The 24,313-nt window shown below is 51.7% G+C and overlaps 1 protein-coding gene across 2 annotated transcripts in view; it reads right to left on the reverse strand.

Annotated features, from left to right (window-relative positions):
* Positions 1 to 263: 263 nt before the first annotated feature.
* igsf9a (immunoglobulin superfamily, member 9a) overlaps positions 264 to 24,313 on the reverse strand; it is a 29,714-nt gene continuing 5,664 nt past the window's right edge. The window contains exons 2-21 of one of the 2 annotated variants that reach the window (XM_076159977.1): positions 22,164 to 22,249; positions 21,801 to 21,992; positions 15,330 to 15,485; positions 13,539 to 13,687; positions 13,182 to 13,302; positions 12,631 to 12,772; positions 12,001 to 12,146; positions 11,715 to 11,857; positions 10,109 to 10,249; positions 9,329 to 9,445; positions 8,665 to 8,818; positions 8,463 to 8,574; positions 7,019 to 7,203; positions 6,692 to 6,909; positions 6,310 to 6,394; positions 5,233 to 5,412; positions 4,910 to 4,946; positions 2,664 to 4,733; positions 2,013 to 2,077; positions 264 to 1,103 (exon numbers count right to left, since the gene is read on the reverse strand). In XM_076159977.1, coding sequence (XP_076016092.1) covers positions 940 to 1,103; positions 2,013 to 2,077; positions 2,664 to 4,733; positions 4,910 to 4,946; positions 5,233 to 5,412; positions 6,310 to 6,394; positions 6,692 to 6,909; positions 7,019 to 7,203; positions 8,463 to 8,574; positions 8,665 to 8,818; positions 9,329 to 9,445; positions 10,109 to 10,249; positions 11,715 to 11,857; positions 12,001 to 12,146; positions 12,631 to 12,772; positions 13,182 to 13,302; positions 13,539 to 13,687; positions 15,330 to 15,485; positions 21,801 to 21,992; positions 22,164 to 22,224 — 4,638 coding nt within the window. In that variant the 5' untranslated portion in view covers positions 22,225 to 22,249 and the 3' untranslated portion in view covers positions 264 to 939. Of the gene's footprint in view, positions 1,104 to 2,012; positions 2,081 to 2,663; positions 4,734 to 4,909; positions 4,947 to 5,232; positions 5,413 to 6,309; positions 6,395 to 6,691; positions 6,910 to 7,018; positions 7,204 to 8,462; positions 8,575 to 8,664; positions 8,819 to 9,328; positions 9,446 to 10,108; positions 10,250 to 11,714; positions 11,858 to 12,000; positions 12,147 to 12,630; positions 12,773 to 13,181; positions 13,303 to 13,538; positions 13,688 to 15,329; positions 15,486 to 21,800; positions 21,993 to 22,163; positions 22,250 to 24,313 lie in introns of both variants that reach the window. The other variant, XM_076159976.1, reaches the window with a different exon arrangement.

Raw genomic sequence — 24,313 nt, forward strand, 5'->3', positions numbered from 1 at the left:
TCTTGATGGCACCAGGATGGATTCCTGCACATTTGGGGAAAATTAAAATTTTGGTTAAATTCCCCCAAGATGTCAGTGTAACCATGGACCACATTGGACATTTTAGTAAAACGGCTTTATCTTGGACAAAAATAGAGCAGGAGTGCAAGAACTTCAAACAGAACACACACACACACACACACACACACTAAAAAGTGAATTATCTAACCAGATGCTGATTTGTTTTTATAAAGAAAATGCAACTACAATTTCATTTTAATCAATTTTGAAGCACTTTATTTAAAATGTTTGCATTTTTCAAACCTTGGAAACACCACATTAGAGTCCTTCTCTACATTTCCTTCACTTGGTTCCTTGCTTCCCTTCCTCTTTCTGACTGCATTGACAAACAGAGTAGAGTGTTTGTGTAACCTAACCTCTAACACAGCTGCTTTGTAAATGAAAAACATAAAAGTGGCATAGTTCTGTTAATTTCCTGAAGATCTTACATTTTGTAATATTGCTGGCATAGCACTTAGGTCCCTTTACTTACATCTCCATCATCTCAGTAGATTTTCTGTACATTTCTAAAGTAAACTGAGCAGTCATCCATTGTCCGGCCCCTCTGGTTTCCTTCTGGAGCCCAGGAGCCTAAAGTATAATTAAGGTTTCTCCTCCACCAGGCTTCATATTTCACACAAACACACTTTGTGCAGTAATAAGTGCTGACACACACAGAGCACAGGCCGGAGACGCTGAGGCCGCTTTGTTGGGGGGCCCACAGCAGACTTTAGCCCCGGGACCCCTCAGCCCATTAATCCAACACACACTTCCACCTCTTTACATTGATCAGCTGTGGCACGGGACAGCTCTCTCTCTTCACCGCGTGACGGCGACGGCGACGGCGGCAGAGGAGGTTGCCAGGTGACGGCGGCCCCGGCGCTGAAGGTGGCCGAGCTGTCAGAACAACACGCTGTCTGGTTGCTGCTCAGAGAAACGGCTGCTTCCGTGCCCCGGGAGCAAAGAGTGGCGGGTGCAATCCCTCAGCACTTTACCTGCGCAATGCATTCTGGGTAGTGTGTAGTAGAGAGTAGGCTTTTGTAGATCTTGCAGGGGGGGCAGACCTGTGAAGAACACACCATCCTTACATTAACTCAGTTTCCAAGAAATGCTTCTCCATCCTGTTCCCTCACACACACACACACACACACACACACACACACACACACACACACACACACACACACACAGGCTGCAGTTAGGCCTTGTTTTTGCTGGTTATGACTGTAACACTAATATTTCACATATATGGCAGATGGCTGCAACCTAAAAAGCTTCAACCAGGGATTCAGCCTCCTGCAAGCCTGACAGTCTGAGTAACACACACACACACACACACACACACACACACACACACACACACACACACACACAAGGGATCGCAAAACGGGATTTCCCCCCACACACAAACACAACCAAAACACAAGTGTCACTCATCCGGGGTAGAAATGGCAGCGGCGTTCCCGTTAATGATCTGTTTTGCTCTCTCTCTCTCTCCCTCCCTCTCTCTCTCTCTCTCCCTCTCTCTCTCTCTCCCTCCCTCTCTCTCTCTCTCTCCCTCCCTCTCTCTCTCTCTCCCTCTCTCGCTCTCTCTCTCTCCCTCCCTCTCTCTCTCTCTCTCCCTCCCTCTCTCTCTCTCCCCCTCTCTCTCTCTCTCTCTCCCCCTCTCTTTCCCTCTCTCTCTCTCTCTCTCTCTCTCTCCCCTAACAAAACTTAATATTTACATTTTCTTCCATTCTTTAGAGCTCAAGCAGCCGCCGGTTTGTAGGGCGACAACTTCTAAACTAAAGCACCGCCTTTTATCGCCACATCGAGCGAGCGAGACGCCTCGGAAGATCCTTCAGGCTCACTAGAAGCTTCCAGCACAGATCCATAATAAAACTGTGTGTGTCTGTGTGTGTGTGTGTGTGTGTGTGTCTGTGTCTGTGTGTCTGTGTGTGTGTGTGTGTGTGTGTGTGTGTGTGTCCCCTCACCATGTTGGTCTCCAGGCTGCACGTCGGCCGCGTCCCACTCGTAATTCTCATCCACTGACAGCTTCCTGCTGGAGACGGCACAAGACACACACACACACACTCCATAATGAATATAAACACAGATATGAGTGTCGGCGCGCACACACACTCACACACACTCACACACACACACACACACACACACACACACACACACACACACACACACACACACTCACACACACACACACACACACACACACACACACACTCTCAAACACACACTCTCTCAAACACACACTCACACACACTCACACACACTCATTAGCGGATTTCATTTGAAACCTAATTCATTTCCCTGCCGCTCTCTGTTTCTTGCTGTCAAAGCTGAAATCTATTTATGATCTTAATTGCAGTTTTTCAGCATAATATTTTTAAATATTTGCACATCAGGACTGAAAGTGTTCGCCTCTGATCTCTGTTATGACATCAGGGGGCCGCGATTGTTTATGTCTGTCACTCTGCCTCCTTCTCTCCTTCTCTCCTTTCTTCCCTCATTCCCTCTCTCTGCCTCTTTCATCTCCTCTCCTATCTGTCCTCTGTCTCCTCCTGCACTCACATCTTAAACTCTTCAGTCTCACTGCGCACAAACTTCACTAGCTTCCTTCATACCTTTGGCTCAGTTTCCTTTTGTGCAGGCGTGCGTCCTCTGTCCTCTCCTCTGTCCTCTCCTCTGTCCTCTCGTCCAGTGTGGTGGACATGCAGAGGGACATGCGCCCGCTGGCCGGCTCCATGCTGCCCAGGCCGCTGCTGGCGTAGCTGCTGTAGTTGCTCCCCGACTCCAACACCTCCACCTGATCTCTGTGGGCGTCGGCCTGCGAGCGTCTGGCGGCGTCCGTACTCTGGTAGGCGGTCGGCCACTTGGGGGCAAAGACGGTCGTCTCTCTTTTGAGCTCGTAGTGGAGAGGAACATCTGGGTTTGATGGAGGTGAAGGTTTCACAGAGGGAGGTTGTTGTTCTCCATCCTGGGCTCCAGGGGACCCGGGACCAGCCGGAGCACGGGCGGGGCTCTTAAGGATCTTTGCGGCGCCGTGCGGCCTCCGGAACAGAGTGTCCGAGTGCTGATTGGAGTAGGAGCAGTTCTCCTCGCTCAGAGATTCTATCCAAGCGTCCGGCGGCAGGAAGCCGTTCTGTCTCCGCCCCCTGAAGTCCAGACTCAGACTGCGCTGCTTACAGTCCCAGAGTTTAGAGCTCTGGGTTCTGGATTCTGCCCCTGAAGGACCGGACAAAGACGCCGACCTGTCACCGCCCCCCCGAGCTGCGGGACCGTTGAAGCTCCTGGTTTGTTCACGCCAGCCTGTGTGTCTGAGCGGGCGGCCATCTTGAACGTGAGAGGCGATCCTGTGGTGCAGCATCGGCTTCTTCACACACGACTCAGACTCGGGCTCGTCCACGCTCATCTCCCGGTGTGTGTGGCTGTGATTGTCCCTCTCTGCCTCTGAAGACGTTTCTGGGCGCTCGGTGCTTTGGAGCGGCGGCGGCGGCGTTGAACGGTTGCCGTGGCAAAAATGGTTCCGTCTGCACGCCTGAGAGCAGGAATCATACGTTTGCATTTCAAAGACGGGGGCAGACAGTCCGCGCTGCTTTGAGGAGAGACGAGGCAGAGTCCATCCGTCCGTTACAAACACGCCGGCCCCCTCGTGGCGGCGGGGGGTCTGTCTGCTGCCTGACTGAACAGGAAGCTGGACGTGGAGATTACAGCGAGAGGAGGGGCTCACGGGCGGAGAGGAGCAGAAAGGATCCAGGGCGAGAGGAGCGACCGGAGCAGGAGACTCCCACTGGATAGAGGAAGACCCGGAAGTCCGCTTGTCGCCGTGGGAGAAGCTGAGCGGCAAGGTGCTGCTCTGACATCGCCACACGCGCTCCTCCTCACTGATCTCCCTCATCTTCCTCCTCACCTGGCCCACGCTGCTCCTCTCCAGCGTGAACCTCCTCAGCTCCCTCTCCAGCCGCTCCCTCTCCCGGGCCAGCGTCAGGCAGCGGCTCAGGTTGCCTCGCTCGCGGTCGTGCTCCATCTGAAGCACCAGGCTGCTGGCGGTGGTGGAGGGGGGCGGGACCAGGCGCTTCAGGAGGGGGAAGGCGGGGCTCTCGGGCCGAGGGCCGCTCGCCACGCTGAGGACGCTCGCCGTGCGCAGGCTGCAGACGTCGGTGTAACACTCGTAGTCCAGGGAGCGCTGACGCAGGTGAGGCAGCTGCTGGGCCGTGGACCGATCCGGACTGGGACAGAAAGCTTCCGCCGCTTTACTCGGAGACAGATCCACAGACAGGACGTACGCCGCCGGCTTCCTGTCCGAGCGCAGAGACGCAGACCTGCGGACGTCGGCGTGTTTGGAGAAGCTGTCCCTCAGGCTCTCTCTCTCGTCGAGGTCGGAGCCCAGCGGGGAGAAGCGTCCGTCCGGGCCGCGGGAGATCAACTCCAGGTGCGACCCCGCCGCCGCCGCCCTGATGGGCGTGGACTCGGCCCTGGTGAGGCGGCCTCTGCTGTAGCTGGACGGGAGGTGCGTCCGGCGATACTGCTGCTCGGTGTGGCCGCCCTTACTCGAGGAGGAGCAGTCGGTCTGCGAGGAGGAGGAGGTGGTGGCGGTGTGGGTGGAGGAAGAGGAGGTGGTGGGATACAGAGTCCGGGTGTGGAGGAGGCTTTGCTTCAACAAACTGTCTGGACTGTTGCTGCCTGACGTCCTCCTGAAAGACAGAGAGGAGGAGGAGGAGGAGGAGGAGGAGGAGGAGGGGGGAGGAAGAAGCAGCGTAGGCGGAACAGGCAGAGAAATAGAGACCAAGGAGAACAGAGTGAGCAGGAGGTAAAGACGAGTTAGCGTAGAAGCTAGCTGAAGCATGAGTCTGGTTGAGGAGATACTCACACTGACGGGGGGCATTTGTAGACGGTGGGCCGGCGCTCTGAAAGAAGGGAGGAAGAGGGACAAGATGGAATCAGAGTCCATTAGGAGAGCAGAAGACTGAAGACATAATGGAGCCTCTTAAAGGGCCGGGAGCACAGAGCCTTCATCTATCAGCCGCTAATGAGCAATGACCCTAATTAGCCAAGAATGTAAATGACATCAATAACTCCTACAAGGGAGAAGAGGAGGAGGAGACGAGGCCCAGCTGAACGCCCGCCAGTGTGTTATTGAATAAATGATGACGCGTGATGGCGTCCATCAGAGTGAGAGGAGCAGCGCCTTACCGTCCTTCTCTCCCCGCCGCTGCTGCCGCCGCCGCTCCCTCCTGCGGTGGAGGAGGCAGGCCCACACCAGCAGCAGCACCAGAGCCACACACACCAGGGCCGCCGCGCTCAGCACGCCCGCCAGTAACGGCGTGGAGGTGGAGTCCAGGAGGCGGGACCTGGACGGGTACATGGCCAGCCCTGTGAAGTCAAGGGTTAAAAATGAATAAAAGTCATGTTTCTGGGTTCATTTCCTGTTTTGTCCTTTAACTTCCTGTGATCCTGTGAGCACAGCGTTCAGGTCAGGGGAGAGAAGAAGAAGAAGCCCCCCAACACACACACACACACACACTACATTACTAGACATTACGCAACACCTCATGCACATTCAGGGCGCCGCTGCTTCCTGTCCGATCTGACCACGTCCACACACTGACTCCCTCACATGAGAGGAGCGAGACAGACGGATTCCTAATTGGGCCTAAAGACGGACAAAGTGACTTCACGTCAGGAGGCAGACGGATCAAACATGGCCGCTTTCACGCCGCTTGCATCAGGCCGCCGCTCTGAAGTGAGGATGATTAAAGATGACATCGACCTTCAGGTGAGACGCTGCTTCAGTAGAACAACATGTGTGTGTGCGTGTGAGCTCGCTGTGACACGGCCTGCGTCTGCTCCTCCGCCGGTCAGAGCGTCGGCCGTGTGCGCGTTGACGACGACGGCGGCTACGATCCCGGGGCCGCTGGGATTTTCTGATCCCTCTGTTTGATCTCGCCGCGGCCGCGTCTGATGAAATATTCATGTCACTTTAGAATCAGACAGACTGAGAGAGAGCGAGTCCCGCTGCAGACCGGCTTCAGAAGTTATGAGGGCGGAGCTAACTCTGTCACTCAGGCTCGGCGTGGACGGCGTCCCCCGGGGGGCCGCGCTCTCATTCTGGCTCACGTTGGAATACAGAGAGCGGGAGAGAAGAACGGGGGGAGCAAGAGAGAAGGAAAATACAAGACGGCAGAAATGAGAGGGGGAGAGGGAGAGGAAGAGGGGCAGGGAGGAAGAGGAGGAGAGGGGGAGGGGGCAAGGTTGTTCTCTAACACCTACCTATTGTGGAGACATTGACTGATGGACTGGGCTCGCTCAGCAACTCCCCTCGACGAGATAGCAGCCGCAGCTCGTACACGCAATCCTGCCATACACACACACACGCGCACACACACACACACACACACACACGCACAGGGGGAAGAACGGAGGATGAAACCACACTTTGTCACACAGATCTGTGCCTGTAATGCTAATGAAGCTCATCTGGATCGGTCCGGGCCGTACGGCGGGGGGGGGGGGGGGAGACAGGAGAGTGAGACAGGAGAGTGATGGCTGCCATGTCTGTTGCATAATGAAGACGCTTCCACAGTAACAACATGGAGGTGCAGCCTGGCTAAGAGGCGCTCTGCTCTGTGATGAAGCCCCGCCCCCTTCTTACCCTGTGCAGACCCGGCACCACCGTCTGGCTGCTGTTGGCCCCGACGCCCTCGTCCAGATTCACCCACTCCCCTCCGTCGTTGCGGGACTGGAGGAGGAAGCCAGACACGGGGGGCCGCTGAGGGTCGGGGCGGGGCCACTTCAGGACCACGCCCTCTGAGCCCACACTGGCTGACAGCCACGCAGGGGGCGTCGGCTTACCTCCCCACGCTGGAAGATCTGAGGGGGGATAGAATGAAAGACCTTCATCTTCCTCGGGCAGGAGAAACAACATCAGAGAGGAGTGTGTGTGTGTGTGTGTGTGTGTCCTCAGCCGCTTGACACTGACCTGAGGTCCTGATGTTGGCGATGTGGCTGAAGGGTCCCATGCCCGCCTTGTTCTTGGACAGGACGCTGAGCTGGTATTCCGTGTCGGGGCTCAGGCCCGTCACCAGCACGGCGGTGCCCGAGGCCACGGGCACAGAGAACCAGCCCTGCTCCGGCCCGCCGCCCGCCACCGAGACATTCTTCCACCTGCAGAGACGGGGGAGAGAAAAGGGTGAGAAGAAAAGAGCGGAGGGGCATGCTGGGAGTGAAGCAGGTTTATTCATCTTCATCTTCATCTTCGGCTCCAGATTCTCTGCTACAAACGCCACCGTTGTCTCTTCTTCTACAAAGGAAACTACAATGAAGGAGATTTAAGTGCAGCTGAAGTTCTCAGTCTATTTCACGTGACGTCATTCTAATCAGCGACCCGACGCTCTCAAGTCCTTCAAGTCTTGAGTGCTTCAAGTCTTCATCAAACTGGGTCGCCTTAACCAAGGAGGAGTCTGAGTGAACCTGACTGATCTGCACTCTGTTTTCTGAGATTCAGCTGCTGGACAAATGGGAGCAGACTGAATAAGCCTCAGAATAGAGAGGGTTAAGTGCAGCGGCAATGTTCTCTTGATTTAAAGTTGAATGAAGAGTCGGAGTGAGAGCAAAGTGGCTTTCTATCAGCAGAAACAGGTCCGGGGCTTTTCCTGCCTCATTTCTTTTACGAGTGTCCGTGTTTACACGCAGACCCTGAAGGCAGCGGGCTGAACCGTGATGCTACACCAGGGTCCCATGAGACCCTGGTCTTCAGTCACGCCTTTCATTTGCTTCTGATTGAACTTGAACAGGTTTGCAGGTGAGAGTCGTCGGGTGTTGTCCTGCATCTTTGGGTTTGCGTGCTGAGGAGCGACGGCACCTAAAGGCGAGCCGACCGGGCGGCAGCGGCGGCGAGAGGCAGCCTGAGCCGTAGGAGGTTGTGTATACTGACTGACTGATCTATTTTAAATATGTTTTTGATGTCATTTATATTTCTGTACACGCTGCTCATAGCTCCAGCGTTGACCCAGATTGGTCTGGAGGGATTAAGCCTCGGCTCTTCATCATTTCAGGAGCGCTCGCTGACGTGAACTGGTTAATAAGTCACTGAAGGAAGAACAGGCGGAGTTCCTATTGAGTGGCTTCCTCTGGCTGTCATACATGCTGGCCATATGTAACTCCTTCACCTGAGTCTTTAAGGCACGCACACACACACACACACACACACACACAGGGAACGCTCTCCTTCCTGTCCCACCTGACATTCCCACTGTGTTGTCTGGCCACGTTTCTGCTGCCGGCGTATTTTATCCTCGCTGCCACGAGGCGATAACAGATAAATGAATTCCCCATCCCAGAGATCAATAGAATAAAAACCAACGCGGTAGACGGCTGCCATGGTTACAGCCCGGGGAGAAGGAAGCGGAGGGCTTTTCACCCACCAAACTGAAAACGTCTGCGGCGATCCTCCATCAAAGCCCGCCTCCCACGACACGTTGGCCTGCGTCGCCCCGGGGGAGACGGAGAGCGAGGTCGCGGCGTGGGGACTCGTTCCTGTAACGGAGGGAACAAACAGGAAGTCAGCCAGCACTTCAAACCTCCTCACAAAGCTGAGTGTCACTCTGACGAAGCAGGTCTCCTCACCCAACACAAAGACGCTGGTGCCGGCCTTCACTGAGGCCACGCGGTTGGAGGCGCTGCACTCCCACGCCCCCTGGTGGTCCTTAGTGAGAGGCTGCAGCACCAGAGAGCCGTTAGCCGCTACGGAGTAAGACGGGCGATGAACGGGCGGGTCCACCTGCCAGGGAAACAAAGGTCACTGACTCTGAAGCTCCACTCCCACATGATCCAGGCTCCTGGTTTAGGTTTGTTTGCTTTAGATTTGTGAAAGCAGCGACGAGTGAAATGATCAGATCTGAAGTTTAGCTAAGAAACAAGCTAACCCTGTGTTTCTGTCTACATGTGACTTTGATAGAAACCTACACAGTAAATATAATAAATAAATATAATATAACTTATGGACCTTGAACAGATACTTGAGTGATCGCTCTGTCTTAGTTTAGGAGATCAATAATCAATAATGTGGGACTTTCTGAGCAGTGAGTGTTTTGGTTTGAAGGCTCCTCTGTAGCGTCCTCTGTCTCTGCTACCATCTAGTGGCAACTTAGTGTTAATGCAGGCTGAGCAGTCTGAATGTTTGTCTACGGGTTAGAAATCATGTTTAAAATGTAATGTGTGTGTGTGTGTGTATGAGCCTTCCTTAAAGCGCCCCGAACACTTCATATTAACCCTCGCCGCGCTGACTCACCTTCGTCCAGGTCAGCAGGGTCGTCGGGTCGCCGTTGCCTTGACACGGGACGACGAGGGTCCTGCCAACTTCCTGTTGGTACCGCGTCTCTGGGGTGACGCTGAAGGAGGGGGGGGCCTGCAAAGAATCACAGCAACACAGCTGAATGGACGACACACACACACACACACACACACACACACGCTGCAGATTTTTAAAACTGGATTAGCGGCGCTTTGAGCCAGATTATCTTAATAACAAAAGGATTAGTCACACAATTAACTCCTCATTTGTGTGCAGCCATTGTAGTGAGAAGAAGTTGACTTCTATCAGTGCCAGAGAATGGAAAGGTCAACGAAATGTCCTCCCTGTCAAGTTTGGTGACGGCTGAATTGAGTCTAATTAAAACACAGGCACAGAGGAGCGTAGAGGAGCATAGAGGGACGGATGGGAGCATAGAGGGACGGATGGGAGCATAGAGGGACGGATGGGAGCTCTCTGGACGCTCAGGAGCTTTACAGACGGGACTGATTCTGCCTCTGTCGTCGTCTCTCTGCTCATCAACAGGCTCAGGCAACGAGTCACGGAATGATCCATCCGTATAGGCCACGCCCCCTTTTGTGCCTGCCTAGATTGCGCAGCGTTTAGAATTACAGAATCTTGCCGGAACGAGCCGGAAACAAGTGTGATCTGTGTTTTTCTGATGTTCATTAGCGCTTTGGAAAGGTTAACTTGTTTCCCACGCAGCCTTTAAGAGGCCACCTGGCTCTCACACACACACACACACACACACACACTCACCTTCAGCAGCACTCTGGTTGGCTGCGATGAGCCCATGCTGCCGTAGCTGTTGTACGGCGTGCACGTGTACACGCCCGCCGCCGCGTCGTTGACTGTGGCCATGAACACGGAGCCCTCTGATGTTAGCCTCCATCCTGGATACTGGAGAGAGAGGAAGAACGTTACAAGGGAAAGGAAAGGAAAGGACAGGATGGGCAAACAATGGACATAACACACACACACACACACACACACAAATAAGGTTTTGACATCTGCCATCCACCTGTTATGTAAAAAGTGCTGATTGATCTTCTCCCTGCCTCTCGTGAACGTTCACATTTTTTATTTCCTCCTCGAGTGACAAAAGTCCTCTGAAGAAGTTTTGCATTTGAACATTCTCGACTCATTTCTCCATTAAGGCAGAGCAGAAGTATCACGTTGTGCTTCAAATGCACAAAAGGGTTCTCTCTGGATTTAATGAAGTCAAAACTGCTATTATCCTCACCAAAATCAGGCTGTGAGGAGCTATTACAGTGGATCTGTGAGCTCATTATACTCAGGCTGGAATTGGAATAATTGGCAGAACAACATTCCGATTCCTGTCCCGCACTGCGTGAATCTCTCACATTTCCTGTGGCGCTGCCTCAGCCCCTGCGTGTCCGTCCTGTTAAAGATGAGTCTAGCGTGTCAGTGAGAGTCTGGAGGGGCGGGGCAGGGGGGGTTGAGTACACGGGGCCGTGCTTCCAGGCGGCGGCGCTCTGGCTCGTCGGCAGATAACAGAGGTGATTGATGAACATTTCGCTTTACAAATCCAGCAGCCAGTTTCTGGAGTGCCTGTTTGTTTACCTTCCAATGCGTCTCAGCTGAAGGTCCAATTTAAGGTTTGGAGAGCCTTGTTTACATAATCCAGTGATCTCTCCCTGCGTTGGCATATTGCTGCCCCCTACTGGCGCTGTGTGGAACTGCATGAAGACGCTGCTAACCCAACGAACCAGACTACAGAGTGAAGCGATCTGAAACGTCACACCTCAAGGTTCTGATTGGCGCTCTGAGCTTTGCTGCTAGCAACGAGGACGGGCGGCGAGCAGGACAATGAACAAGCGTCTGTGTGTCGGTGGCTTGTGTAGCGACTTCTTGGAAATGTCTCAGAGCTCAGCGGCGTCCGTGTCTTCGTCCTTGACGTGATAACAAAGACGACGTTCAGTGCCGCTAAGACTTACAGGTCTATGACAGAAGAGGATGATGAAGATGTTTGAGCCAAAGTGAAATCAGTGTTCGCAGGCTTGTGTGTGTGTGTGTGTGTGTGTGTGCTCCCTCCCTGTCCTCCTCATCTTTTTATGGTTTCTACAGCCATGCATCTCTGCAGTGGAGTGGGAGTGATGTTAAAGGAAGCGGAGGGGTCAGAGGTCAGGCAGGAGCTCCCCGGGGTGGAGCTTCAAAAGCTTTTAGCCTGAGCTCGCTGTCACTGTCCATTAAGACACACATGAGCGAGCGGCTGTCACTCAAGGCTCTAATGTGGGGAACGACGACCCGAGCGTTTGAACCCAGGAGCGACGTCTCGTGATGGCGGAGCTTCAGGTAAAGAGACGAGGAGGAGAACGAGGCGTGCTGGGGGAGTCGCCATTACCAAAGCCAGATCCAGAGGCTCGCCGTCCTTCCTCCAATCCACGCGGAGCAGCGGGGGCTCGGCCCGGGCGGGGCAGGCGACCAGGCCGCTCAGACCGGTGGGCAGGTAGGATTCCTCAGGCATGTGGAGCGCCTGAGCAGGATCTGAGCAGAGGGAAGAACACACACTCTGGTACTTCTTCCTCTTTCACACTTTTCTTGTTTCCATTCCAATCACATCTGGATATCTAAGTGTGTAAACCAGATTATGAGAGTGATGGAGTGCTGGACTTGTGTAAGTAACCTACGCATCACTGTGAGTTTGGCGGAGGCGGACGGCGGCGTCAGGAGCCCGTTGGTCGGCACGCACGTGTAGTTCCCAGAATCCAGCGGGGTGAGGCTGGAGATGAGCAGAGTCCCGTCCACCACGATCTTCACCCGGGTCTTCAGAGACCTTAAGGGGAGAGAAACAACAATCTCTGTTAATCTGTAAGCGAAAGAGAGAGAGTGAAGTCATCCCTCTGACTTCCCTCTGACTCACTCTCTGCTTCCAGGCGTTAGACCAGTCCCGTATTCTGCACCGCCTCCCCCCTCCCCCCTCGAGGCCGTCGGTGTGACCAACAAACTTTATGAGACTTTGTTAAATCGGCGACGCCAAACCTAATCTGATGCATCTCCCTGATCCTGCTGCTTATCCCACACTTCCTCCATTGTGTCCTATCTCCTTTATTGATCTCTGTTATCGCTTTGTGGAAGCACTCAGTGCACAAAAAGCACCATAAAGAATAACTTTTGATTTGATTTGATGGAGATTTAACAACCGCCCCTTCCTCTGTGAAGATTACAGCTGAGGAAAGAGAAGGCTGAGTATTACACACACACACACACACACACACACACACACACACACACACACACACACACACACACACACTTACTCCATGTGATAGACGTTCTTGCCGTCTTTCAGCCACAGGTAGGTCATGTTGCGGGGGTCGGCCTCAGCCTGGCATTGCAGCTGTGCATTCTGGGACATGTTGAGAGAGGCGCTCTTAGGGGGGACGACGATGACCGGCGGACCTAACGAGGCACACACACACACACACACACACACTGTAACTTGAAGTCCTAACGTGCACACACACTTCAGAACTGTGTTAAACTCACACACTCACATTTCCCTGCTTATCGACACATGCAAAGAGATAATGAAGGAGGTGCAACACACACACACACACCATCAAGTCCCACACACACACACAGAGGCTGCTGTAGACCCCATGTATGGAGACGGAGGGAGTAAGAATGCGGTGGAGCTCAGTTTGATTTGTTTCGATACTCTGTTATATGACGCAACAGGGAGAAACAGAAAGGGGAATGATGGGAGCTTGAAGCGAGACACACACACACACACACACACACACATCAGAGAGGGCAGTAACTCGGCAAACAGAGAGGCAGGGAGACGGCAAACAGAGAGCGCGCTGACCTTTGATCTCCAGCTTGGTCTCATGAGTCACGTTTCCCTCAGAGTTGGAGGCGTGGCAGCTGTACACACCTGACGACCGCCTGCTCGCCGCTCGCACCGACAAAGTGCCTCCCTGCTGAACCTGACAGGCAGACAGACAGGTGGAGCAGAAGACAGGTGAACATATGAACAGACAGGGAGACAGGGAGAGAGACAAACAAACGGATGGACAGATAACAGATAGTCAAACAGACAGACAGACAGACAGACAGACAGACAGACAGACAGACAGACAGTTTGATGTGTTCTTCCATACTCACATGATACACACAGACACACACACACACTCACACACATATATAGTGTATATATATCAACCTCATCATTTCCTGTGTCAATCACTCTGCCATCCTTCAACCAGGTCACAGTTGGAGTGGGGTTGCCACGGGCAACGCAAGCCAGAGAGACGGGACTTCCCACCAGCGTCTCCACGACGGCGGGCGGGGCTTTGGTGAAGGTGGGCGGAGCTACACAGCAACAGGTCAGGTAAATGAATATTGTGAATATTTCATCGGACAAATCAAATCCATCTTTCTCCCTCTCCCTCCCCCCTCTCTCTCTCTCTATCTTTCTCTCCCTCCCCCCCCTCTCTCTCTCTATCTTTCTCTCCCTCCCCCCTCTCTCTCTCTATCTTTCTCTCTCTCTCTCCCTCTCCCTCCCTCCCTCCCCCCTCTACCTCTCCTCTCTCCCTCGCCCTCTCTCTCCCTCTCTCTCCTTCCCTCTCTCACGAGGTCACAGCTGTTTGCCGCTCACTTACCACAGTAAGAGATGAAGGCACAAACATAAACACACATTGACTTCATGGTCACATTCACTCCTACAGGGAGGGACTTGTTTGTTTGTGCTCTGCTGACTCATCACACCTGCTTCAACCACCGTGTGACGCAAAAGCTACACGACAAAAACAACAAACAACAAACAACAACCGGCCGCATCTTTTACTCTGAAAACGCTTTTCAACGCCTGTAAACACATCCAGGGTCTTCAAGCACTAATGAGTGATCTGAGTCTGTGACTCTTACAGGTGTGTGTGTGTGTGTGTGTGTGTGTGTGTGTGTGCGTCTGTGTGTGTGTCTGTGTGTGTGTGTCTGTGTGTGTGTGTCTGTGTATGTGTGTGTCTCTGTGTGTGTGTGTGTGTGTGTGTGTGTGTCTGTGTGTGTGTGTCTCTGTGTGTGTGTGTGTGTGTGTGTGTGTGTGTCTGTGTCTGTGTCTGTGTGTGTGTGTGTGTGTGTGTGTGTGTGAGCGTGTGTGTCTGTCTGTCTGTGTGTGTCTCTGTGTGTGTATGTGTCTCTGTCTCTGTGTGTCTGTGTGTGTGTGTGTGTGTGTGTCTGTCTGTGTGTGTGTGTGTGTGTGTGTGTGTGTGTGGTCACGTTTGAAGCCATATCCCCAACACACAGAGGTAATCTATCAGAGTGATCCCCCTCACCTGACTCACACACTCACACACACACACACACACACACACACACACACACACACACACACACACACACACACAGACTTTCTCTGAGTGTGTGGCCTGGCTCTGTTTTGTCCCGGCACGTTTAGATTCCTACGCTTCACTCTTTTATCAAAAGCAGACAAACTTCAAAGCGCCGCAAACAAAAATGTTGCATATTTCATATTCAGATTTATGATTAAAGCTTTGAGTCGTGCAGAGATAAACGTTAGTCAGCTTTAACTTCCTCCTCACCCGGCTGAGCAGGAAGTCACCTGATCCACGTACACACCAGAAGAAAGTTCAATAAAAAGTTTAAAGACGTTTACAGAGCAAAGCAGCTGATTAGGATTCAGCTGCTTTGCCCTGAGATCAGCTTCAGGCTTGTTACCGTAGCAACAGAGGGAGTTTAGGTTGAGGGTATTAGTTAATTGTAGTTTTCATGAAGGTGAAGAGCATGAATACATTTATGTAAACTGTACAGCAGGTGGCAGTAAGCAGCTGTAAGTGACACGTGAGAAGAGGAGGAGGATGAGATCAAGAACAATAGAGTGAAGAATGAGGAAGAGGAGGGTTTTGTTCATTCTACTGGATGGTGTTTCATTCATCTGAAAGGTGTTTAGGATGTTTCTATACGATCCCACACAGGGCTGAACCTCAGTGAGCCTCACCGTGCACACTGAGCAGCGTCCAGGTGCTGTTGTGCGGCTCGGCGGCGGCGGCGGCTTTATCGTCCATTGAGAAGATTCGACACTCGTACGATCCCTGATCCTCCAGCTGCAGGCCCTCCAGCTTCAGGGCCGCCGTCCGCACCAGAGACACTCGACCTGCGGAACACAGGGAGGGCAAGAGAGAGAGAGAGAGAGAGAGAGAGAGAGAGAGAGAGAGAGAGAGAGAGAGAGAGAGAGAGAGAGAGAGAGAATAAGGAGGTGTGGAGGGCATTTCAATGGAGTTGGGTTGATTCAGACCCTTGGCATGGTGCGAATGTGTGTGTGTGTGTGTGTGTGTGTGTGTGTGTGTGTGTGTGTGTGTGTGTGAATCACAGCACTGCGGGGAGAGAACATAATCCTCCAGCCTCTCCTGCCATCATAAACACACACACGCACACGCACGCACACGCACGCACACACACACACACACACACACACACACACACACACACACACACACACACACACAGATACAAACAGAAGCTGGCACGCATGCGCACATCAAACCCCGGCACAACTTTGAAATGCGATCTCCTGGTTGCCAGGTGACAGCTCCCCGGAGCGCCAAGTGCTCGCCAGATCAACCTTTTATCTTCTGCTGTCTCTCACACACACCCACCAGACACACACACACACACACACACACACACACATACCCGTCACTCTCTGCCAGTCTGCACATCTCGCTCTTCAAAAGGGGAGAATATCCACCAAAGTGACGAAGAGGAAGCCTCAGTCGGGCACTTTAGCCCTGAAGACGTAGAAAAGGCAAACAGGTATCTGGCTGCAGTGCACACACACACACACACACACACACAAACACACACACACACACGCCTGTTTGCCACTTGTTTGCCTGTAAGCTCTGATGTAATCATTAACCGCAGCGTGTGTCCCTGCCGGAGGAAGAGGAGGGAGGGGGGGGGGACAGTTTTGCCAATCAAAGAGGGAAGCAGGAAGTTGGACTTGGGAATGCTGCCAGGCGATAACGTTTCTCTGTTTACTTTTCCAAGCCACAAAACGGGGCTAAATCCACACGGGAGAGAATGGAAAGGAGATGGAGATGAGCAGAATACACACCGACGTACGCACAGGGGCCAGGGTGTGTCACAACCTGACCTCTGACCCCTGGCAACGGTGTGTGTCCACCGCCCCGCCCGCTCCTGTTTACTGGCTGTGTGTGTGATATGGGTCAGAGCCGCACCTGAGAGGAAAGGTTTGGCCGGGATGTGTTACTGGAAAGCACCGGGGGGAGGGAGGGAGGAGGAGAGAGAGGGAGGGGGCGGGGCTGTGTAGAAGGATGACCTCATGCCACCACTGCCCGCAATTGGAAAAAGCACGAGGGCAAACGAGGGGCAGATTTGAATTTGAAACAGATTTGAGAGGTAAATTGTGTGTGTGTGTGTGTGTGTGTGTGTGTGTGTGTGTGTGTGTGTGTGTGTGTGTGTGTGTCTGCGAGGGGAGGGAGGGCGGCAGAGGAGCTGAGAGAGAGCGGCAGTCAACACGAGCTGCAGAGCGCTCAGCGTGCAAATCAACCAGGAGCAGAATTCAATTTAGGTAAATTTCCCCTTCATTTAGAAACATAAAGAGAAAACTCTTCCTCTCTCCATCGCAGCGTTTCCCTCGCTAGTGGCCGGAGACGGCGAGGAGGCACAGGACAGGAAGTGGGGACTGACAAAATAAAGCTTTAATTATGCACCAGAATCCCTCAACATATACAACAAAGTCAATCTGTGTATCTAAACACACACAAACCACACAGACACACACCGACTACACACTATTGGATACTTTCAAATAAAAACAGAAATGTGACGCATGACGCAGGGAAAATGATACTGACAACAGGTACAAGCCCCGCCCCCTGCCAGCCGCTGTGACCAATCACAGCCCAGAGCCCCTCCTCCCTCCACTGTGCTCTTACCTCCTCACCCCCTCTCCCCAGCTAACACACACACACACACGCACACACACACACACACACACACACGCGCGCACACACACACACACACACACACACACACACACACACACACACACACACACACACACACACACACACACACACACACACACACACACACACACACACACACACACACACACACACACACAGACCCTTCAGTGTGCTCTCGGGTGACAGAGAAACAGAAAACCGTTCTGCGAGAGAAAACGGCGCCATGACGCAACGCCACACTCACCAAATGAAAAGCTCCATCGCCAAATGAAAGATCTGGGTCTGTGAAAAGGCCGAGCGCTCCTTCACAATAGAACGGAAGATCAAATGCGCCGCTCGACGAGTTCGGCGTGTCGGGCTGGAAGGCCGTTTCTAATCTCTTCGGCAGTTTTAACACAGAACGTTTCCGTGACCTCTGACTGACAGAAACGCCGCTTGAACTACATTTCATCGCCGCTGTGAAATGACCATGAAAGTCCAGTTAGCGACCGAGGGAGGAAGGGTTTGTCTGTTTCACAGGCGCCTTCCAAGCTCACGGGCTCAGAACGTTACAAAGAACAGTCAATCACCGTGAGAGAGACAATTTAAAACACACACAGACTTCGGATGACGGTGATTTGAAGGTCCAGCTGACGGACGGATGTGTTGATGGATGCAGTTCCATAGACTGGGAGCTCCAGAACCCAACGGTCCTGAGCGGTCCAGAGGGAAACCCAGAGGAGTCCGGCAGAGCAGGTTGGAAGGGAGAGAGAGAGAGAGGGATTGTAGAGCTGCAGGAGTTCAGAGAGATGGAGGGAGCAAGATGAAGGGCTTTGATGTCAAACCCCCCAACTGGACAGGGAGCCAGTGAAGCTGAAAGAGGACGGGGGTGATGAAGAGAGGCTGGGTGAGGGGTCTGAATGATCTGGAGGCTGCCAAGGAGTTGATTTGACAGCGTTGGTCAATCCCTGATGTTATGGTTTGGGCTGTGAGCTCGAGGGGCAGTCGGGTATCGGTTGGATAAGCCCGCCCCCCCTCTCCCCGCGCCGCTTTTCGCTCTGCTGAGGTTTGACCGCGCAAGGGCTCCAAAGCTGAACGATGTCGTCTCTCGCTTATCAGAGGAACTCCCGCTGTATAGGAAGCCAGTAATCCGCCGCCCGGAGGGGAGGAGTGCCGCGTTGAGCTGCTTCAGCCGGGGATGTAAAGTGTTATTTCTGCACTCAATCTGGTCCCGCTGATGGCGATGCGAGTTACGCGCCCGGCAGCTCGCCAACGTCGAATTTATACAGCTGTGTTTACATATAATAGACTCAGCAGATGTGTGTGTGTGCGGAGGGGAGCGAGGGGCTTTGTGTTGTGTTCACAAAGCTGACTGTAATCCTTTGATCTTTACCGCTCGATTACAACAAATACATTAAAACCTCTTTGTGCGCCCTCGGGGGACTTCAGCAGGGATGTGTCACCTCTCCTGCTCGCTGTAAGGCGGCGGCGTGTGCGCGGTCACGTGTCGAACATTATTGATGGAGGTCGCTCGCAATTAGAGACCTTCCATTTTTATCCATTAAGGCCGCAAAGAGGGAGAGGAAACCTTGAAGGACAATGAAGAACAAGCAGAGTAGAGAGGAGAGGAGAGGAGAGGTGGGGGCGGTGTGCTTACAGTTTAACTACTCTCGCTCTGCTAAATAACAAACGTACAACTTTGAAATTGCAAACAAACGGCCGCCACAGAGCAAAGAGGAAACTCTGAGGTTCTGAGTTGACGAGAGCTTTGGGGGGAAAATGGCGTCCAGGCTGATAAATGTTTACATAAAACTGAAAAGACTGCTTCTGTCACAGTCCTGCTCTCGTTCTATCTTAGGACTTGTACTTGTATTTAATGCTGTGGTGTTGTCACTTACACTTCATTGACTTAGGTAAAGGATTTAAATAGCTCGTCTACATGTGCGATTGGTTACCAGCGGTAGCAATCCGTGTGTAAAGACCTGCTAAGAACAGTTGGACATCGGGTCTGAGCCTGAAGCCAAAGCTGAAACCTGAGAGACGGACGCAGCCCGGAGAGGTGAAATCCACACCGACAACTTCCAAAGCAAGAGTCCGTTTCCCATGGAGCACCTGTCGCCTCTAACAGCAAGTACCTGTGAGAAAGCTCGACCTCGCCACCTCGATTGGACAATGAAGCTTTTTCCAAACCTTTTGTGGGTCTAACGAACAGTTTGTGTTTGTCACCAGAGAAGCCGGTGATTAGCGTACTTCCCCCTCGCCGTGATGTTCAGAGCAGGATGGTTTACCACGGGCCTGAGTCTGAACAACCTAAAGTGTGTTGTGGTGGGACAAAGGCTAGACAAGCGTGAGGGTTTGACAGCAGCAGCGGCGGAAGTGCAGAGCCACAGCGAGGGGAGTTTGAAGGATCCTCTTCAGAAGCAGTGACAAAACCCTTGTGCGCTGCGTTCTCCTACTTGTTTAGTTGTTTTTTTCCACGAGCGCGGTGCTGTAATGAAAGTCTGCCCTGATGTCGCTTACGATAACTCATCAGCCAAGGTTCATCCTGACTTTACTGCTATGCAAATGGGAGCGTGTCCAATTTCCTGCTCTGGTCAGGGAGTGGCATCCCGCTGGAATGAGAGAGAGGCCTCGGCTCTGAGGTCAAAGTAGTTTCTGATCCTTTTGCAAACACACACACACACACACACACACACACACACACACACACCCTGGTGCACCGATTGTTCGTCTCTGTAGTATGGATAGTCTATAGATTGCCCTGTTACACAAACACAATGAATGAATCACATGAATTTCTCTCTATGGCACTGAGTCTATCAATCCTATTATAACCCCTGTTCTATGAGAGATGCCAGCTAAGATCAACCAGCAGCAAAGTTGAAAGAGTTTGGAGAGAAAGTCATTATCTCTTTATTTTAAAAAAAACATCATGGTTTGATGCTTTCTGGCGGCAGCACTTCAGTATGGACAAAACTCTTGCAGAAATTCTAAAAGGTCTTCGTAAAAAAAGGTTCAGAAGGTTCAGAAGGTTGAGTTTGTCTCAGTGGAACAAAAAAAAAAACACAGCGGTGTCAGGAGGAAGATGTGAGCCACCCATACATGCCAGCCTTTGTCTACATTAGCCCCATTGTTTATGGCTTTAAAGGATAACAGACGCCACACAAAAGCTAACCCAGCTCCACTGAGGATCCTTTTCTCCACAGGCTCCCTTTGTTCCCCGGGCTGTGGGCAGGAGGTGAACAATAGGTGATGATGCAATGTGAGAGTTTGAGCTTCTTTTTAAAAAAAGAAGAGTAGCTCGCAGTGAAAGGCCAGAGAGGTGCGGCTCTGCATCCACGCTGACAGACAGACAGACAGACAGACAGACACCAAACACCGATACCCTTTACGTTCTCTCAGCAAACTGAAACTGAGCCATGACGCCAACGTTTTCAAAAACCTGTAAACCTTTTTTTTTAGTCTGGGATTCAAAATTCCTCCTTTCTTCCTGGTTGTTGTTGTGATCAAGTCTGATTCTTTCTAAATGGGCTCCATATGCAGGAGTGAACATCTTCTTATCCCGGTCCAGTAACGTGTACGTCAAACTCAATGACAATACAAATTCTCTCCTCGCCACCGTTATCTGGGAACGCAGGGCCGCCGCAGCAGCTCAAGCGTCCTGCATTCCGAGACAAACAAAGCTGAAGAGCCACCAGACCCTGCGTCTAATTTCCTAGCGATCGGCAGACTTGAGGAGCGTACAAGAAGCGATTACGCCCACCGAATGTATTAACCTGAGACATTTCCTCTGACTCTAATCTCACATCACATTGGATTCACTCCTCACACAGAGAGAGTGTGTAGACCCAGAGTGTGTCAACCTGCCCGTGCTAATTGAAAGTGAAATGTGGAAACTTATTTTCCTCCGTGAGGCGGTGGTATCTCCCTCAGTGCAGAGATGTGTCAACACAAGCCGCAGACCTAGCACAGATTCCACCAATTGTCAACAGTAACGTTGGCGCTTACAAAGTCTGAGCAGATTGCAGTTTGTTTGTCAATGATAAAAATGTAAATTCCCCCTCAATGTGAAGATTTTTAAGCAGAATTGACAGAAAATGCCTTAGCCAGGTTCTTGGGTTTGATATGCAGATGAGTACAGAAGGCACAGAACCAGCAGCAGCAGCAAGCAGGAGTGTGTGTGTGTGAAGGCTGGAGAATATGAGTTTGATCAAGGCGTCCTACATAAAAAGGTTGGAAATATAAAGAAGCTACAGCTGCAACTATCAGTCAGTGTTTGTTTAAACTGGTGCAAGATATTGATCAGAATCTCTCAGATCCGACTGGGTTCAAAATGTTTGTGTTGTTTGTTTGAAAAACGTCTCAAAAAGCTCAAAAGGATTCGAGTTACCTTCATAAGGAACAACAAAACAAAAGAAACAGTCACATTTCAGAAGCTGCTACAAGCAAATATGGGTCATAGTTTCTTGCGTTGGTTCTAACGAATGTGCGCTCACCCTCATACTGCGGATTCACACGAGGGGCTTGGGAGCGAAATTTGATGAGGACGGGGAAGTCGGTGCCCCGGCGCACCCATTCCACCACATTCAGGGCCGCAGATACGGAGTCGGGAGGGAAAGCGCCGCAGTCCAGCTCCACCGTGCCCCCCATCTTTCCTCGCACCTCTGGACCGCCACCTTGGCTGATGGCTGTGGGTCAGGAGCAGAACAAAAGAAATGAAAAGCAGTTTGGTCTTAAATAGGATGAAATAAAAAAAAAGGCCTCATTATTCTGGAGAATGAAGTGTAAACGTCAGGGGACAGGTGAGCAGAAGTGACACTGAGGGGTTTCTAATCAAATAAGGCAGAGGAGATACTTACACAAGACTGTCAGCACGGTGAAAATGTGGATATATGCTCTTGCTGCTCTCATATCTGTCATTCACGCAACCTGCAGCATGTTCAATCTGTTGGCAAAAGAGACATGATTGTCACGATCACATTACAGCTCGGCTGAATCCAAGACGACAGCCGCCTGCGACAGACTTCCCATTGTAAAGGCGAGTCAGGCTGCCTCTTCTGTCATAAGTGTACAGACGGGGGGAAGGACTGTTCAGGTCTTAATACAGCTTTCCAATTACTGGAATTCATCCCATATCATTACACAAATGGGAAGCACCGCCTCCGCTGCCAGAAACTCCCTGGCCCCCGGATCCTTTTCTGAAGGTAAGTGTCATAAATGTCACATAAATCTCACGAGTGTCACCAGCAGAGTGACATCTAAGCGTTTTATTTAGTGAAGACGCCGGCCGCAGCAGCCGGCAGACTCACCACTCAAGGACAGAGATAAGGCGAGCCGCCACCGCCGCCGCCATAGAGGAGAGTAACTGAACGTCAGGATAATTCAATCGGCTCAAAACAATTCGTTGTCGAGGCTAAACTGAAGCGAGAGAATCAACGTGGCAGCTGGAGTTTAGAATCAAACCCAAACAGCACACAAAGCCATCACAGTGAGCGTCCATCACCTGCAACAAGCCCTCAAAAACCAGGTGTGTAGACGGGGAAAGTCACATCTTAGCCTACATCAAAACAAGCTCTCACACGCGCAGCTATGTAGCTTAGCCAAAAACAACACAAGCTACGGGAGGGGAAGTCACTGACAAGCACCGTCATAACTGTTGCCCAACTTTATCCAAAACACACACGCTCTCACACTGACCTCTCCAACAAACCTACTCCCCTGAACATATCCCAGCATGCATCACTCCTCCTGGTCACAGAGTCTGTACAAACACATTTGCCCCTTTACTCTGAATTTGAGCCTGTTCAGGATTCTTGAGACTATTCCCCAAGAATCCAACCATTTGTGACAAATCAGAGTGTAATTGTCACATTGTCCCTTGCAGACAGCAGTGATTATCATTTGCATTCCGCCGACGCCCACACGCCCACACGCCCACACACACACTCGACAGCTCGTTCTCCACAATGACAGACTGAGGAGCCGTAAACAAGCTGTGACGGCAACAAACTTCACAAAGTCTATTTACGGACCGAGAGGAGCTATACTAACATGATGATGGACAGCAGAGGATGGGAGCTGTAAGTTAATCATCTGAGCCTCAGATATACTGTGGGCGTGCACACAGGTGGAGAATGAACTCCAGGCTGGGATCAGATTGGACAGGAAATGGACTGATTGATTGGATCAGCAGTGGGAACGATCACGAGTCCATTTCTCCATCTCATTAAACAAGAGCAAAGGTGACAACAGCCGTACACACACACACTCATCAAGAGCTGAGCCACAGACAAACAAACCAGCCGCTATCAAGATAAGTAGCAAGAGACCGTGTGCTGCTGTTTACCACACAGTGTACACTACACACTGTACACTACACACTGTACACTACACACTACTGTATATTGTATACCACACACTGTACAATACACACTGTACACTACACACTATACTGTTTACCACACACTGTACACTGCCTACCACACACTGAACACTGAACTACACACTGTACACTGTTCACTGTATACTACACACTGTATACTACACACTGAACACTAGTCTACACTGTACACTGTATACTACACACCGAATACTGTAGTACACACTGCATACTACACACTCTACGCAACACTGTACACTGCACACTGCACACTGTACACAACACTGTATATTACACTCTGAACACTGTAGTACACACTGTATAGTGCAGACTGTATACAACACACTGTGCACTGTATACTTAACATGATGACTTACTCTCAATCATTTACCACCAATGTCAAACATGGCAGACAGGAAGGAGCTTCTCACAGCTGGAAGAGCAGACAAATGAACCCTGGTGGTTGACCTCCAAACACAATCCTGCAGATTAATACTTCAAAAATGTACAATTTTGAATCGTTTCATTTGTCAGAGAAGTTTGCTTTTCTAAATGTGCCGATATCTGGTATTCAATCATCAACCTGAGTGATAATGACGTGTGCAGGCGTGTATCGTCTGAAATATCCAG

This window comes from Genypterus blacodes, unplaced genomic scaffold, assembly GCF_046128005.1.
Source record: "Genypterus blacodes isolate CSIRO-AG114 ecotype Tasmania unplaced genomic scaffold, CSIRO-AGI_Gbla_v1 ptg000101l_1, whole genome shotgun sequence".
Lineage (NCBI taxonomy): Eukaryota > Metazoa > Chordata > Actinopteri > Ophidiiformes > Ophidiidae > Genypterus > Genypterus blacodes.